The 17,989-nt window shown below is 40.5% G+C and overlaps 1 protein-coding gene across 6 annotated transcripts in view; it reads left to right on the forward strand.

The window, feature by feature from the left end:
- gpam (glycerol-3-phosphate acyltransferase, mitochondrial) overlaps positions 1–16,261 on the forward strand; it is an 86,492-nt gene extending 70,231 nt beyond the window's left edge. For all 6 annotated transcript variants that reach the window (XM_072479506.1, XM_072479509.1, XM_072479508.1 and 3 more), the window contains exons 15-22: positions 1,475–1,739; positions 2,960–3,096; positions 3,306–3,383; positions 4,253–4,378; positions 4,885–5,005; positions 7,366–7,434; positions 8,372–8,430; positions 9,449–16,261. In XM_072479506.1, coding sequence (XP_072335607.1) covers positions 1,475–1,739; positions 2,960–3,096; positions 3,306–3,383; positions 4,253–4,378; positions 4,885–5,005; positions 7,366–7,434; positions 8,372–8,430; positions 9,449–9,562 — 969 coding nt within the window. In that variant the 3' untranslated portion in view covers positions 9,563–16,261. The remainder of the gene's footprint in view (positions 1–1,474; positions 1,740–2,959; positions 3,097–3,305; positions 3,384–4,252; positions 4,379–4,884; positions 5,006–7,365; positions 7,435–8,371; positions 8,431–9,448) is intronic.
- The last annotated feature ends 1,728 nt before the right edge of the window (positions 16,262–17,989 follow it).

The raw sequence follows: 17,989 nt of genomic DNA on the forward strand, positions 1-17,989 counted from the left end.
TGTCCATGCACGGAATCTAGTTATTTTCCATACATTAACACTTCAGAAAGTAAAAATGCAAACGCATCGAAGGGATATGTTTACATAAAATTGATATTTGGAAGTAAGTCGAAGTGCATCAGGCCATTCTAATATACGTTCCCAGTTATAAAATTCACTGCTGTTTGCATGCTGTATTCGTGCATCCAGTAAAGTAATTGTACGATGCTTTATGCATACCGTTTTGCAGCCTCTACTGGCATTCCTTATCACGATCTAGCCACACATTATAATTAATCTTACAATAGAAAAATCTTGCATTAGATACCTTAGATACCTGGAAGACAAATGCATAATCTAGTTTTCATTTTTTTCTTAAAAGTACCAACATTGTACAAGCAGTGTGAGGTTGGACGAAATTTTTATTCCACAAACATAATGGGCCAAGCAGCAAGTCCGTTCTGTGCTGAACAGCCTTATGTTTGTGTATGATTCAGTGATTCTAAGTGACATTGAACCTGTGAAGTTTTCTGTCCGTACACAAGTTGAACCTGTTTCAGCGAAACAAAATAGTGACTGCCATTCAATGATTCGTCCCCCAGGGAAATACCTTGACCAATCAGGGTCAAGCTGCCTGGTTTTCACTTTCAAACAATGTTTGGCAATTATCTGTCAATCATTATCAACTGGTGCATTCTCCATGGCAACACCTCTACTAATCAGAGTCAACTTGCCAACCAATTATCACTTTCTTTTCATGCAGTATATATTGTTGTTTTCCATTTATGTTGGTAATCTTGTGAATATTCTATTGTCTAATGAGTGCAAGACAGAAAACTTTGTTACATCTATTTTGAGTAATACTCAAGTTCTGTTTTAATTCCTGGGTGGATTAACTCAGCATAATTAATATAATGGGTCTTTCAGACTGATAAATATGAATCTCCTGGATTTTGGCTTCCCAGCATTCACTGTGCAGAATAACTTTACTGAATACATCTTACATCAAGGAATATTGGGATAGTAGGAAAAATGGTGTGAGAAGTAGTCGATCAGCTACGATCTGTTTGAATGGTGGAGCAGGCTCGGTGGGCCGAATGGCCAACTCCTGCGCTGATTTCCAACGTTCTTATGTACTGTTACATTGCTCCCCCATTAAAGGGGCAAAATCATCAAAATCAGGAATGATACATGCTGTCCCTTCCCAATTTCATTGTATGATTTTGATCTGGGCTGAATGCTCTCCCCGAATAAACTGTGTGCACTTCTTGCCTGACCTAGTAAGGATCACGAGCTCCAAATAGTGATGGTCTTTGACATAATAACTATCAGCATTATATATAACCATACTCAGCGATATAAGCAACATACTTTGCTCATAATTCTTGTAATTTCTCAAATCGGTAACCATAATAGTAAATGTGATTGTATCTGATTTGCAAGGGTTTTACTTAATTGGGTGATTTACTTTTCTTGAATTGCAACTTTTATTCAGGGTGTCCATTTATCTAAGTTGGTAGAAGATTTCTTCTCTATGAAGGAGGTGGTACTGGCTCGGGATTTTGACCTGGGTTTCTCTGGAAATTCAGAAGATGTTGTTATGCATGCGCTGCACTTGCTGGGTGACTGCGTCAATGTCAGAAGCTCCCGGCGCAACAGTGAGTTCTTTATTGCTCCAACCACGACAATTCCAGCCCTGTTCGAGCTGAATTTCTACAGCAATGGCATTTTCCAGGTTTTTCTCACAGAAGCAATACTTGGTAAGTGCTAAGTGTCAAGGTGTCAGCACTGGATGGCAGTTCAGCCTCTTCTCTTGCCCACTGATTGCTTCAACTTAATTTTCCAGCGAAGCTATTTTGATAATCAAAATGTTCAAGCTACCAAACAAATGATGTACTTGGAGAATCTAGGGGAGTCTTGGTACAGGTGTGTGTGTGTTTGAAATATGAGCGTTTTTCAATCTGATGGAGTGTTACTGGGGTGAAGTTTAATTCTGCCAGTCCATACGCTCCTCCATTAAAGCATTGACGCTGAAGAGTGTTAACTATGTATCTTGCGAATTCCTTTCATTATTTTGAACATCATAATCAATTCACCCCTTGAGCAAAGGTTGACGGGGCTATATGCAAAGACCGAAGGAGTGTGACTAATTGGATACCTCTTTCAAAACATGGCAAAAGAAGGGTTGGCCGAATGGCTTCCTATGCCATAAGATTTGATTAACTTCTCCATAGCTGTAGAGAATGCAAGCTGGGTTTCCCCAAGCTCGCATTGTAGCTCGGTCCCTTCATTGCAGGTATCATCGTGATGAAATGCCACTCTGAGGCCAAAAGGCCGTGGATCCTTGAAACTCGGGGGCTGTGGGTGCCCAGTTGTTAAATATGTTCAAACCAGTGATTGATAGATTTTTGGGGTACTAAGGGGATGAAAGGATATGCTGCAGTGCAGGAAGGCGAAATTGAGGTCGAAGATCAACCATGATTGAATTGAACGTCAGAGGAGGCTGTCAGGGGAGTTATCCTGCCAAAACTGGGAGCATGATATTCCACATCCTGTCTGGCCAGTATTTATTCAGGAGAAGTGGAAAGGAAATAGTTTTTCTTCACTAGACTCTTGGAACTTGGTTCTTAATAAACTTATTCTTAGACATTTGCCATTTTTACTTATCAATGCAGCATTGATAAGATTCGCACCCGCCCATTTAGCACAAAGTTTCAGTGGGTTCACTTCATGAATGTTTCATATTATGTAAGCTTATTTGATGTAAAGAAAAAGTAAATCTGACAAAGGAAAATTAAGTTTAAAACAAAAAGTGATATGTGCTTTACTTTGTTTCATAATTGTAGAACGTTTCCAAGGCAGTCTAAGAGGTGTCTTTTGGTACATGCTTTCTTCGAGCGGAATAATTCTTCCATGTAACTTGGCAGTCCCACAGTTCTGTTCGTAGTCAGTTGTCATTCTTACTTTCACTGTGTTTCAGCCTGTTCCCTCTGTGCTATTCTGAAGGAGAAGATTACAGAGCCAAGCCAAATGGAGCTAACGGTCAGCCAAGAAAGACTTATTCGCACAGCTGCTAGTCTGTGCCACCTCCTTTCCAATGAAGTGGCAGTAGCGTTGGTAAGTGCAAAAATGAGGTGCACAAGCTTTATGGTGTAATCAATAACTACGGACATTCCAATAATTATGGCTTAAAGGGGAGAATTGTGATCAGTTATGAATAACTGGAATGAGGTGTGCAGGTATATAATTTTTGTAAGGTACGTAGATTTTGGTAGCAATGTCATAGTGATTTATATGCAAATTTATCTGATCCTTTCCATTTCTAGCCCTGTCAGGCAGTGTACCAGGTTTGCCATGATGCTGTCGGAAAGTTTATTCAGTACGGCATCCTGATGGTGGCAGAGGTGAGCAAACAATCTATTTTAAACACACATGCACAAAAACCAATCATTTGTGAATTCAACCACAGCTGAAAAGGAAAAAAGTGGAGCATAATGCTGCACCCACCATTTGTTTTTTCCCTATACCAGTGGTAATTTGCTGGGAAACAATGATGTTGAGTTTACAGAAATGCAGGTTGAGCCACAAAAGAAAACATTGGCGATGCCGTGCTCTTGGTTTCCGTGACTTTGTACATAACTTTAGTTCTTTAGGCAAGTTTCTTAAAGATTTTGGCTATGGTTTTCAAATGGAACCCATCAATTATCCAAAATTGATTTGAACAGTTCATACTTCCTTACAATGTTGCTGAGTAAACTCCACAACTAAATCAAACAGCTCAGAAGGTTAATTCCCACTTCGCTGTGCCGGCCGCCTTTTAGTGTCACACAAACTTTTTCAATGTTTTTTCTTCCAGTGATTTGCCATTCTAATTCATGACACCCTAAAGGGTATCTTGTAATTCATTCTGTTACAATGCACACACACAACACGTGCACAAAAACACATGCGCACACAGATCATATATATTATATATAGAGCAATTGATAGAGATGGAGAAATAGAGACAGTTTTCTCCTGATACAGGTGGATATGTACTTCACATCCAACTGTCTGTGTTATGGTTATAATGCAATGCAATCAACTATAGAACATAGAACATTACAGCGCAGTACAGGCCCTTCGGCCCTTGATGTTGCGCCGACCTGTGAAACCACTCTAAAGCCCATTTACACTATTCCCTTATCGTCCATATGTCTATCCAATGACCATTTGATACATGGCACATGTGTTTTTCAAATCATAACCAGATCTTTATTTATTAAATGATCAGGAGGATTTGAGCCCCAGTCCTACAGAGGAGACATGGGCTAATAAATATCCAGATGGTCTATCGTGGAGAAGTGATGAAGAAGATGACAGTGATTATGGGGAAGAGCAGCGAGACCGTTATCTAAAGGTGTGGTATTACAAAATCAATTCGTTAGAAATGTAAAATTTCAACAATTTAATTCTAGGTCGTAGTTTGGTGCTCAAAACAAAGTTCAGAGGTGTTTACACACATACTTATGGTTGCTGCTGCAAAGGAAGCAATACTTTCTTAGTTGCGTCATTGTGCTGGAGATATTAAAGAAAAAATATTACTTCTTTACCTGTGTAACATTTGTTGATCAAAGTTTAGTGCAACTCTTTGATCTCTCCGAACCACATTGCTTAAGTCTCCCATCTGATTGATCCATGCTAAATGCATTAAATTGGTCCCTGCTAATCATCTAGATTGATTTTCTATTCATGCTATCATTTTCGGGGACAGTATGAGAGGGAAGCTGTGGTACTCGGTGTGTACTATGAAATGTTCAAGATCAATTCAAAACATTGCCCGTGAGCAATACCACGCAAGATCAATTAGCGCATTAAGATATTGTTTATACAACTGCAGATTATTCTAAAATTTAACTGTTCTAGGTGAGCCAATCTCAGGATCATCAGGAGTTCATCACCTTCCTACAGAGACTGTTGGGCCCTTTGTTGGAAGCTTACTTTGCAGCTGCTGTTTTCATTCAAAGCTTTAGAGTTCCAGTTGAAGGTAGGTTTTACTGAGGACGTCAACTGCTCACTTGTATTTGTGACTTTTGAAATATGTATAAGAGCATAAGGTGGAGGAGCAGAAGTAGACCATTTGGCCTCATCGATTCTGCTCTGCCATTCAATGAGATCATGGCTGATCGGATATGAATCCTCAACTCCACTTTCTTGCCTTATCCCCATAACTTTTGAACCCCTTACTGATTAAAAATCTGTCTATCTCAGTATCTAATGATCCAGCCTCTACAGCTCTCTGCGGTAAAGAATTCCATAGATTCACTGCCCTCCTTACTCTGTCTTAAATGGGTGACCCTTACTCTGAGATTATGCCCTTTGGTCCTAGACTCTCCCATGGGGGGGGAGGGGGGGAGACATCCTCTCAGCATCTACTCTGTCACTAAGCCCCCTCAATAAGGTTGCTTCTCATTCTTCAAAACGCCAATGTGTGCAGGGCCAACCTATTCAACCTCTCCTCAAACGAAAACCACTCCATACCCGGGATCAACCTAGTGAACATTTCCTAGACTGCCTCTAACGCTAGTATAACTTTCCTTGGATAGGGGGATCAAAACTGTTCAACAAGTTACAGTCACAGTTTGTGAGGGTTGCTGTTAAGGCCAGTGTTTATTTCCCTTCCCTGATTCTTCTTCATCGAAGGTTTATTTATTTAACTTTCACCGCGGCCAAGAACCAAAGTGAGGTAAGGTTTGCAATCTATAATTCTTCCAAGTAAAATACAAAAGAAATGATTGAGCAAAGTAAAATAACATCTTGATTGTTAGATTACGGTCTTTGTTATCAGGATTCAAAGTTTAAAAATCATTGGAGTTTATTCATTGTGCCGATCAAATATGGCATTGAACTATTCTTAACGCTTGTTGTTTCTGGTCTTCATTCAGTTAGTTATTTTGAGATCGTTAGCTGATAGACACTGAGCTCTGCCTGTTGGTGGCAAGTAATGACGTTTGGCAGTGATCTTGCATTAGAATGGCTGAATCGATTGTATCTGTTCTTGAGTGAGTCAAGATAGGTATTGTGTAATGCATTGTAGCAAAAATGGTAGGTAGAATGACTCGGTAATCTAGAATGACTCGGCAATCTCTTCTCTGAACACCTTCAATGGCTTTGCTGCTTTGTGATTCTGCTTGACCGCCAAGGTGCCCATTTTCCAATACTGAGCAAACAAACGATGCGTAATTGCCCTTGGGAAGGTGGTGGTGAGCAGCTGCAGTTCATATGGTGTCGGTGCATCCAAAATGTTGTTGGATAGGGAGTCCCAGGTGGTGACAGACATGGAAAGGGAACTTGGGAAGTGGTGTGTTCTTATGTGCCCTTGTCCTTCTCGGTGGTATATGTTGAGGTGTGAGAGGTGCTGTTGACGAAGCCTTGGCAGCTTGTCACGGTGTACTTTGTAGATTGTGTGCCCCGGTGAGGCAGTTTGACGTTTAAGGTGGTGCATGGCATGCCAATCAAGTGGGCTGCTTTGATCGAGGCGGTGTCCAGACCCATGAGAATTGCTGGGGCTGCACTGATCCAGGGTTCTGCAGAGTATTCCTTTATAGTGCTCTTTTGTGCCTTGCAAATGGTGAAAAGGGAAGACTGGAAAAGAGTTACTTGCTGCAGAATTCCAAGCTTCTGGCATACGCTTGTAGTCACAGTATTAACCTGGCTGGTTCAATTACATTTCCGATCAATAGTGATTGACAGGAAGCAAGAGTCTTTCAATTTTCATTGAATACCTTTGATCACTGAATAAGCAAACAATTACATTGGGTTAGGCTTACTTGCTAAAAGGAGCATTAATCAAGCGAAGCAGAATGCCTTTTATTGATGTGGTTATCAGGGTGCTCAGAAATGTATGGAGATTTTGGAAAAGAACTGGGAATGCTCTTAACGTTTTGGAAGTATTATAACAGAAATCTCCAAAGATTAGTCATAAAAGCCATATTTATCAGCTGACCATGAATGCTTACACAGTAATGAGGAAAGTTGAGGCTAGTCATGGGGTCAGTATATTGTTGTAATAGCTTTACGTTCCTCAGTCAGTGATTAGTCTGGAAACCAGCTGCATCACATCATTTCTCAAAATTCAGCATTAATAAGACCAGCTACAAAAATGGAGCTGCATTCATTCAGGAGGTTTTTTTTCCATAATATATGCAGGATATAAAAGAGTTATTGTGCTTTTTATCCCTTCCCTTTCCAAACAATGGTTTATTCATCTGTATGTGATGGCTGATTGAATGCTGCTCAAAATGGAGGAAGGCCCAAAATATGCAATCTAATCTTCTGTCATAAATTATTTTCTTGGGTCAGTGACTATGTTAACAGTTTTTAAAAAAAAATGCTGTTGGTTTTCAGAAATGGAATACATCAGCAAGTTTCACAAGTATCTGTTATCCAGAACAGAAATGAAGATTGCAGTATTTGGTGAGTTCTGTTATGTTACTGTTATTCCAATTTCAATCCTTTTTCAAAGTGAGTGCAAACCACATCTGTGATCTTGGGAAGTAAATGATTATTGGTAACTTCTCCACATGTTTCAGATCCTATTATTTCTAGTGATTTGTGTTCGCTCGTCAAAGTAGAAATCCTATCAACGGTTTTTAAAGGACCAATTAAATTTTGGCTTAACATCTAATCCATCGGATAACCCACCTGGAAATGCAACATTGCTTCAGCACAGATGTAACGCATTGACCCAGATTTTCTGTTCAAACCCTGTAGTTGGACTCAAACCCACAACATTCTGACTCTCCATGGGACCAATTCCACATCATCCTATGAAAAAAAGAGTCAAAATTATTTTGGACAAAAGAGCACAAAAGGCTGTCATCTCGTGATTAGAGACAAAGCCAACTCAATTCGCAATGTCCCTAACAACTGAACTGCTAATTAACCCCAGACAACAATTAGACTTTGTGGTCTTAACTGGGACAAGTCAGCATAAACTGCTTCATCTTCTCAGCGGAGTAATACACCCTGCACTCCACTATATAATGTGCCTAAGCCTACTAGTATATATGTATTAAGTGGTTTGTAAGCGTGTGGTCCATTTTAGGCGTTGCACCTAATCCGACAGAAACAAGGGAGAGGCACCATTCCATCTGAAGCTGAAAGTACAGAAGGGCAATCCCATCTGCAAATTTCTCCCGCCAAATAGACGTTAAACTCTGATATTCAACCAGTGTTTTCTTACAGCAATTAGATTTGTGGGCTTTAAAGGAACACAACTCCGTCTTAACGCTAGTATAGCACATTGTGCATTGTATGGTGTATCACTCCTGTTGCATTGTGTATCCTCCAACTTGCCATGTGTAACACCAGAGGAGATCTGCTGGTTCACCATGTTTTCTTTGTCCTGCAGGTGAGAGTGCCACCTTCTGTCTTGCAAAAAGTGCGGTGAAGACTCTTAAAGATCTTGGGGTAGGCAATCCTTTCCACGGTCACTTTCACTTGAGTTCTGTGCTGCCGCGTGACTGGTTTCTTAACTGAGTTAATGTATATTATTACTTGCTAAGAGTGTGAAATGCAGGCAAAAAACTGTAAAGTTGCACCCCATTTAATTTATCAGTTAGTGAAGCCGAGATCCTAGATCTTCCAGAAGCATTGTGCACCACCAATCAGGTTGTGATAAACATGGGGTTCTTACAGTAACAGAGGCACGCACATATTTTGGTAGTGACTGACTTGGTGCTCAAGTAGTTACAGTCTTTACTTACTGGTCAGAAAAGTTGTGTCACCGCTGTTGCTTACATAGTACCTGCCCATGATCTTTTTTTATTAAACCGTGGTCCCTGGAAATAAGACCACAAGACATAGGAGCAGAATTAGGCCACTCGGCCCATCGAGTCTGCTCCACCATTCAATCATAGCTGATATTTTTCTCATCCCAATTCTCCTGACTTCTCACCATAACCCCTGATCCCCTTATTAATCAAGAACCTATCTATATCTGTCTTAAAGACACTCTGATTGACCTCCACAGCCTTCTGTGGCAAAGAGTTCCACAGATTCACCACCCTCTGGCTGAAGAAACTCCTCCTCATCTCTGTTTTGAAGGATCGCCCATTTAGTCTGAGACTGTGCCCTCTGATTCTAGTTTTTCCTACAAGTGGAAACACCCTTTCCACGTCCGCTTTATCCAGGCCTCGCAGTATCCTGTAAGTTTCAATAAGATCTCTCTTTCCCCCCCCCCCTCATCCTTCTAAACTCCAAGAGTACAAACCCAGAGACCTCAACCGTTCCTCATAAGACGAGCGCTAAGCTTTCAAAACTGCTGATGGTGTCGTCGGCTTTTAATAACATTATCAGAGCTACAGCGTTATGAGATTGTGTTCAGATGTAATTGTGAGAAGGGAATATTACGGCGGCTGCAAGCTGCGTGCCTGCATAAAGAATTTCAAGCAGTTTACATGTAATGTGAACAACTCTGCCTCTCCAGGTTTTCAAAGCGCAGAAAAGCGGGAGCTCCACCTTGGAACTGAGCAACACTTTTCTACCTCTCATCAATCGACAAAAACTGCTGGAGTACATCCTTAATTTCACCATAGCATAGAAGTTGCTGGGCAAGGTGATGCAGATGGTGATTTGCTGACATGGACTGATCAATCCATTTGAATTGGATAATTGACATTTAAAAACAGAAATGAATACTTGCTGCGTTCTCTCATTTGTTTTCTTTTTCACTGTTTTAATGAAGGGCACATGGCTGAATGCCCTCCCTCCTCCCCCACTCCCTCACCTGTCCTATGCAGTCTGAACTAACGTACCATTCCATTCAGTGTCGCCTCTTTTGTGTCTTCTGATGCGAGTACATGAAAACGTATCCCACTACCAGCCTCCCCGAACAGGCGCCGGAATGTGGCGACTAGGGGCTTTTCACCGTAACTTCATTGAAGCCTACTCGTGACAATAAGCAATTTTCATTTCATTTCATTCACTAAAAGACGACGGCCATCATTGCTGCTGGCTTGTTGAATACACTGATGTTTTATGATATCCCTAGAAACTGCAAAAGTTTGTCTGACCTTTCGTGCTTTTGTAATTTATGCTTGTTATTTAAGTTGAGATTTTACACTATTCCTGAGAGGTTGTGGTCATAGGCCAGAGATTGTAGTGTCAAATTCAGCAATAACGAATGAGGTATCAAATTATACTGGGTTCTTGGGACACTGGGGAGCATTGTTGCCATGCAAAGAAAGCCATTTGCTAAAACATTCTGCTGTGCTAAAACCTAAGTGATCCGACACTGTGAGTTCTATTGAGATTAGGTTGTGGACTTCCCGTGCAAAACCTTTAGGCTGGTATCTGCCATTCTCCAGACTTCATTTCAGTACTTTTGATACAGCACGATTGTTCTGTGCTCAGGAGTGAATCTGTGCGCATGCTGGGCTTTATAAGAGGTCTTCACCCAAACCTATCTTTAACATCAACCACCTTCTACTGAAAGATCAGCTATTTGCAATAACTTAAAACATTGCAAACATAGAATTGGAATAACTTAAAACATTGCAATCATAGAATGTATGCTACCTAATGTACTTTCAATAGATCTGTTACCTTCAGTGAATCTCTTAATGCTGATATATGGCTCCGATTCTTCCAGTTGGTTGACATTGGTCATATTTCAGATATCTTAATAAAGATATCCTTCCACCCTGTGGTTGCAACCCATTGGTAGCTAAATAGGGACAGCATCTGACTTGGCCTCTGCTTTCTGCGGTGCTGCATGATACAGCTATACCAAGAACTATATAACAAATTTGGGGGTTGATGTTGCCTCAGCTGTGAGGAGAATTATCCAGATTGATATATGCTCCTCCTTCCCCATGTACAGCTTTTTCTTTTTCTTTTTCTTTCCTCTCTCTTTCTTTAATATCCCCCCCGCCGCCCGCGGCCTCACCTGTTCCTGAGCCTGGCCACATTGACATTGGGAACTTGCTGCTTGAGGATTCAAAATTGCCGATCCAGGCTGAACCACACTGCCCTGCATTATTAATGATTAATTGTAGTGACAATTATTTGATCTGTACTTTGTGTGCGCCGGACCTCAGATTACAGACTGCTTTAGGTTTGCTGAAAACACACTCAGCATAAGTACTTTGATTAAATCTGAAGTACACAGTGACCAAGAAACAAGCCATATAACTTCAAAAAGGCCAAATGTTTACAATAGACATGAATTGTACCTTGGCAGTAAGGTAGTACTCCCAGTAGTTATATCTATTTTGTGACGAGCAACTTGCTGTAAGAATAGTGTGCATGGCTACTAACCTTTAACTTCAAATCCCAGCCTTGATGGCTATCGGAACTGGCCATCCATCACAAGGTGCCTCCCCAAACATTCAGATTTCCCATTGTGTGGTAACAATGTATTTTGCCGATTGGGGGGGGATGGGACATAAGCAATCCCAAGTTATTGAATGTGCATCTGTTGCTGGATGATTACAGATCGACCTTGTACCTGTGAAGTCTGCAGCATTAGCACTGATGGTTTTCAAAATACTGCAAACGATGGTGTTAGCGAGTGGAGCCACTTTGAGCTGTGCATTATCTTATTGAAGCAATATAGAGTCCAACTCATTTCTCTGATGACATTTGTCAACCTGAAATTTAAGTGTATTTGCCATTACTACTGTCTAGCATAAAAGCCGTACAGTGCACAATATTTTGTCATGTCCCTCCTAAAAAGAGAGACTTTCTAACCACAGGTTTTATGCTGGGAATACCATGACTAAGAGAAGTTAATTTCTGTGAGCTGCCTTTCCAGCTTGAATCCCTGTCAAGAACAAATGGTAACTCCTAGAATTGTGGACCACCTCATACTGAGGAAATATGAATAAAAACGCACTTCAATATCATTTATAAAGGCTGGGATTCGGAAACCACTTTGTTGCTGTGAAATCTGTAAATACTGTAGTACATTAACATTTTTGTACATGTTATTTTGTTGTGTATCTATTTATTGAAGGTCTCAGCTATTCCCTCTTCACAGGGTTGACACAAACACTCATGCTGATTGAATCTTGGGAGAAACGAAGTTGGGCCTTAATGGCTAATGCTCCATCCACATTATATAACTAAATAACTACCCAAATCATTCTTGTGGAAAACATCACCTCTGTGTTAGACCAAAGAGTTTTCACAACTTAGTTGCACTGTATTTTAGCACATTTTTGTTCATTTTTTGTGTACGTCCCATTTTTAAAATATGCAATATGTTATATGTAAAAACTACATGCTGCATTAATTTGATGTTTCAAATTATTGAGTGAGTGATTGCGGGACTCGAGTTGATTTTCTGCCTCGTACTTGGATGGGGGTAGAATTGCATCACTTGCTTCTGGCGCAGGAAGGGGGTTAGAGGGAAAGAAAATACATGCTGTAAATGCGCAATAAAAAGAGAAACTTTGACCTGTATTTCCTCTTTCAGATGCTGGCAAACCTGCTGGAGTATTTCCAGCAGTTTTTGTTCAGACTCCTAGTTTGTTTATATCCCAAGTGTCTTTGCTTTTGACTTGTTTTGAAATAAGTTTTGAATTACAGTACCCAGGGTAAGGAAAGAGCAATGGTTTTCCTTCTAGCGATAGGATATTATGAAGGTATGGACAGCTTAAAGGTATTGGGTCATATAAGTTTTGTTTTTGTCGTGTGCGTTGGTGAGAACACGGTTCTCACATTCTCTAAAGCAGTGATATAAATTCAGATATATTTTATATCATGAGGCGAACGTGCAGGAGGTTTTGACTAGCTGAAGAGCATTAGCTGGAAACAATTGCACTGATTTGTTAGGCTCAGGACTGTGAAATAACCTAGATTACTAGAAGCCTTAATTATATGGTGCTTCCACAAGTAAGGGAGCTCCAATCATTATTAAAGCCATACAGGAAATAAATGTGTCAAGGATAAAAACACGCAAAACATTAATAGCAGTTCACTGTCTTTTTACCATATTTACTGTGTTGTCTGCATTTTGGTATGTTCTGGTTCTTTAAAAAAGAATAGTCTGAATCTATTTCAAGACCTTTTTAGTTTTGTGGAAGTGACTGTGAAGATGACCCTCTCACCATTTTAAATTGGTATCTGTTTTCAACATAGCAGTCGCCACAAGTTCAGCTAACCAATGGGCTATTTTTGAGCTAACACCGGTAAACAAGTCCTGAGATAAAGTAATTCCCCTGCCCGGCACCAGTTTTTTTTTTTTTTTTTAACCCTTTGCTTCCTGAAGGTTTTGAAACTGGGATACTGTATCATGAATTCCATCGGCTATCGAGTACCCCTAGAAAGTGGCTTCATTTCTTAAACAGGCTTGGTTATTGAGCATGGGCTTATATCAACCATTAAGGTTTTGCAGGCCCTATCCTGCCCTTGCTTGACAGCAGCAACTGCATACGCCCAAACAGATGGTCTTTGCAGTGGAGACAGGAGTGATCGGATTGAGATCAAGAGCAGAAATCCCTACCAGTTTTATTTCTCCCCCCCCCCCCCCCCCCCCCCCCAACCCTCGCCCAGCAACACAGGCTGCGAAGAGCTGAAACAGCACAGACTAGGAATTTAAACCTTATTGTCGGAAACATTTGATTATAGCACATTGTATGTTTAGTGAACCACCGAGGGAATTCCATCGAATGCATGTTAGAAGATAGCTGAATGTTTCACCATGTTCTGTACTTATAAGTTTCCAATGTATACTAATTACATTACAACAACTTTAGCAACATTCGTCATATGAAGTGAATAAATATAGGTAAAAGTACAAAACAAAAAAAAGGAATAACTCCATCTTTAGGGTGTTAGGTTAGTGATCTTACGTATGTTCTAGTGGATGAGCTTGACCAAGTTGACAACTCCAAGGACAAACTCTTCCATCCATTTAGAAAACAAAGTTGGATTTTGCCTTACCAGGTCAATCCCTTTCGCACTGCTGTATGTAACCAGACACTTTTTTCAGTTCTGTTTTGGTGAGGGACACGATTAATTGAGGAGGTTGCTGTTTTCTTTATGGTGCAAAGTGGCGATAGGCTGGCATAGTATGATAATTGCAAAATTTGTATTTAAAAAAAAAAAATAATAATTCAGCCCAAGGATGTTGCAAATTAGTAATGGATGGATACTAAAATGTTAAGATGAGACATTAAGAATTAAGGTTGCAGTGTTCTTGGACCCAGAGGAGTTGGACTTGGCCTAGTTTGCTGCCAGCACGTTGACTGCAGTATTCACATCCGTTCTGGTCTAAGCTACTACATGGAATTAGCTTTTGTCTGTTGATTAACGCCTGTTGAAAGTTGCAACTATTAATAAGGGGAATAATGTATATTCTTTCAGATTTGCACCTTTTCTGGTTGTATGGATGATTATATAAGCATAGTTATTTTACCCTTTTTTAGATGGGTGTATAGTTTGTACCACAAAACTACTTTAGGGCAGTGCGTTGCATTTTGAAGATTACTAACCACTAAAGTTCATTTGTGCAAAAACAAAGCCGCTTTTGCCCTGGGCAGGAGTCTTGAGAACGTTTGGGACTGTGACACAAAAACGTAATTATTGCTCAGGACATAATCATTACTGCAAAATCAAAAAGAGCTGTGACATTATTTCTGTACAGCTTTGGGCCTTTTGTCCATTTGTATGTTGTTTCATTTCTGGGGATGGGCAAGAGGAGAATGAGAATATTTGCAAGCGCTGAAACATTCTTTTGACGATTAATTGTGATCTTGATGTTTTGAAATGCAATTTGCAGGAGATGGATCTCAAAGATCACATCTGGTTTGAGGAGAACTGTTTGACACTTTTATAAAATAAAAATTAATAAAAGAGGTTTGTGCTGCTTTCTTTCAGTTTTCTGGTCCACCAGTTACTTGTCGGTGGTTTGTACATTACTCAATTTGCACCCTAAGTTTCCGACATCAGCTGGTTTTCAGTAACAATCCATCTAAAAATATAGGGCACGGATTGTTCTTTTCAGGATCTACCCACAAGAGAAGAGCTTTAGTGTGCATTGACGTCTGCCTCCATTTTTCCATTTACTCCCATGTGAAGAGCATTTGGGCTAAAGCACAAGTGGAAGCTTTGCTCTGCAGTGACCCAACAAAATAGGAAATTAGCTCTTGGCCAAATTTTGAGGTTATAGTTATGAAGAAAGACTTGTAAAATTGAAGAGTTTAAAAAAAAAAACTGGTGCAGAGAAGGTTCACTGTTTCCGATTGAGGGTTTTGAAGGATAAATAGATATGGGTAGAATTTTGTGGGGGATCTCCGACTTTCTGTAACTGGAAACCATGGAGAAACTATCTTTAGTACGCAGATTGTCATTTCCGGGAGATTTCTGACAAAGTTACAGTGAGAGGTCCGAAGAACACCTCATTTAAAATAAAATCAACTTTGCTGTTTCCTTTGTTGGCAAATCAGTAACAATGAAGCTCGGGCTCAGGGTTATTACTTGAAAAATAAGAATATAAAAATTAAAAGGGAATTAGAATTCCTTTTATGCGGAATGGGTTTACTGGATTATTTTCTTGTGACATCAATAAAGCAGAGACTACAGCATTAAGAAAATAAACTCGATAAATAGTTAAAAAGAGCAAAATAAAACAGTAGAGGGCAATGGAGTAGATTGGGCTAGTTTCAGTTGAGCTGCCGCTGGTGAGAGGGACCAAATTATCTTTATCTGTACTACATTTTCTGATTCTTGTCAAAATAAATTTCATACATTGTTGACCAACCTAATGACACTGTTAATCATTTGTGTTGCAATAATACTTCTGTAGATCGTGGTTGCCTTCAGGGTCTTTGACCATTTTTCTACAGTTATACTTAAGGATTGCGTTTAAAGCAAAAAGTATACTCGGGGTTTAGACAGAAAGGCACGGAGAGAAAAATTGGTTAAAGCGTAAGTTTTTCAAAAAGGCACTAAAACTGAGGTTTTTTTTAAGCTTATCTCCAGTAATTGATGAGGACCTCGCACCAATTGGGAAGTCTCTGATCCGGGCAGGGCTTCCTTTTTGGTTATGAACACAATTCTGGAATAAAAACAATTTTGAAAAACTGAGGCAGGTTTTAGTCGGTTAAGAAATTCAGCATGCATGCAGGCAGGTAGGTAGGAGCTATTTTGTTAAGTAAAGGCCCCATTTCTATGGGGAAGTACGGCATGTTTATTATTCTGTATTGTACGAAGATGAGTTGTACTGATTGAAATAAGTGAACCAATGAAAACTTCTGTATGTTCACTTGCTGTAAAATAAAGCAGCTTAACAATTCTTATGAAGTCTGTCTTGACATGTGTTTGCTCATCTACCCTCAGATTCCAAACACTTGATGTTGGATTCAAAAGACTGGATATCTGGTCACATTATTAAGCACCTCGGTTTACATTGTCACTTCGGGTAATATGACCACCCCCCTAAATAATAGATGTTCAGAAACACTGGCATGAATGGCAAACTCCCCAAGAAGGTTTCTGAAGTAAAACTCTAAGACTTGTAACAACAATTTTTTTATTCCTTCACAGGATGTGTGCATCGCAGGCTAGGCTAGCATTGGTTGCCCACCCCTAATTACCCATGAGAAGCTGATGGTGAGCCGCCGCTTTGAACCACCGCAGAGTAGGTATTGCACAGCGTGGTATTAGAAAGAGAATTCCAAGACTTTGATCCAGTGAAGGAGCGGTGATATAGTTCCAAGTCAGGATGATGTTTGGAGTGGAGTGGAACTTGCAGGTGTTGGTACTCCCATGTGTCTACTGTCCTCGCTCTGGGCGGTAGACGGCACAGATTTGGACGGTGCTGTTGAAAGAGGCTTGATGATTTGCTGCAGTGCATCTCGTAAATGGTATACACTACTGCCACTGTGTCTTGTCAGGTGGAGGGAGTGAATGTTTAAGGTGGTATATGGGTGCCAGTCAAGCAGGCTGCTTTGTCCTGGATGGTGTCCTCAGCTTTGACAAAGGGTCATCTGGACTCAAAACGTTAGCTCTTTTCTCTCCCGACAGATGCTGCCAGACCTGCTGAGATTTTCCAGCATTTTCGTTTTGGTGTCGAGCTTCTTGAGTACTCTTAAAACTTCATTCACTCAGGCAGGTAGAGAGTATTCCATCGCACTCCTAGCTTGTGTCTTGTAGATGGTGGATAGGAACTGCGGAGTCGGGAGGTGGATTACTTGCTGCAGAATTCTCCGCCTCTGACCTCTTGTCATGGCATTTATATGGCTGGTTGAGTTCAGTTTCTGGTCAGTGGTAACTCCCAGGTTGTTAGTGGGGGATTCAGCGATGGTAATGCCATTGAATGTGCATCTGGAGAGATGGTTCGATCATATCTTTAGAGATGGTAATCGCCTGGCGCTTGTGTGGCGTGAATATTACTCACTGCTTATCAAACCAAATCTGAATATTGTCAAGGTCTTGCTGCATTTGGACATGGATTCCTTCAGTATCTGAGGAGTCACGAATGGTGCCGAACATAGTGCAATCATCAATGAACATCCCAACATCAATGAACAGCCCCACTTATAATCTTTTGATGAAAGGCAGGTCATTGCTGAAGCAGATGAAGATGGTTGGGCCTGGGACACTACCCTGACGAACCCCCCCCCTGCAGCAATGTCCCAGGACTGAGGTGATTGACCTCTAATAACCACAACCTCTTTGTTTGTGTGAGGTATGTCTCCAAGCAGTAGCCCAACTGTTGCACTGGCAAAGATGAACAAACTTAGCACAGACCAAATTTCAGACCTGGTCTGCACAATCCAGTTTCTTGCCGTAGAATGGCTGAGCCATTGGGCGAGCTAAATCGGATAAGATCTAATGCACGTTGATCCAAATTGTAATGGGAATCACATAAGATATGCAAGGAAGTCTTTTTTTTTAAATTTAGAGTGCACAATTCATTTTTTCCAATTAAGAGGCAATTTAGTGTGGCTAATCCACCTAGCCTGCACATCTTTGGGTTGTGGGGGCGAAACCCACGCAAACACGGGGAGAATGTGCAAAC

The sequence above is a fragment of the Scyliorhinus torazame genome, chromosome 16 (assembly GCF_047496885.1).
Source record: "Scyliorhinus torazame isolate Kashiwa2021f chromosome 16, sScyTor2.1, whole genome shotgun sequence".
Classification (NCBI taxonomy): Eukaryota; Metazoa; Chordata; class Chondrichthyes; order Carcharhiniformes; family Scyliorhinidae; genus Scyliorhinus; species Scyliorhinus torazame.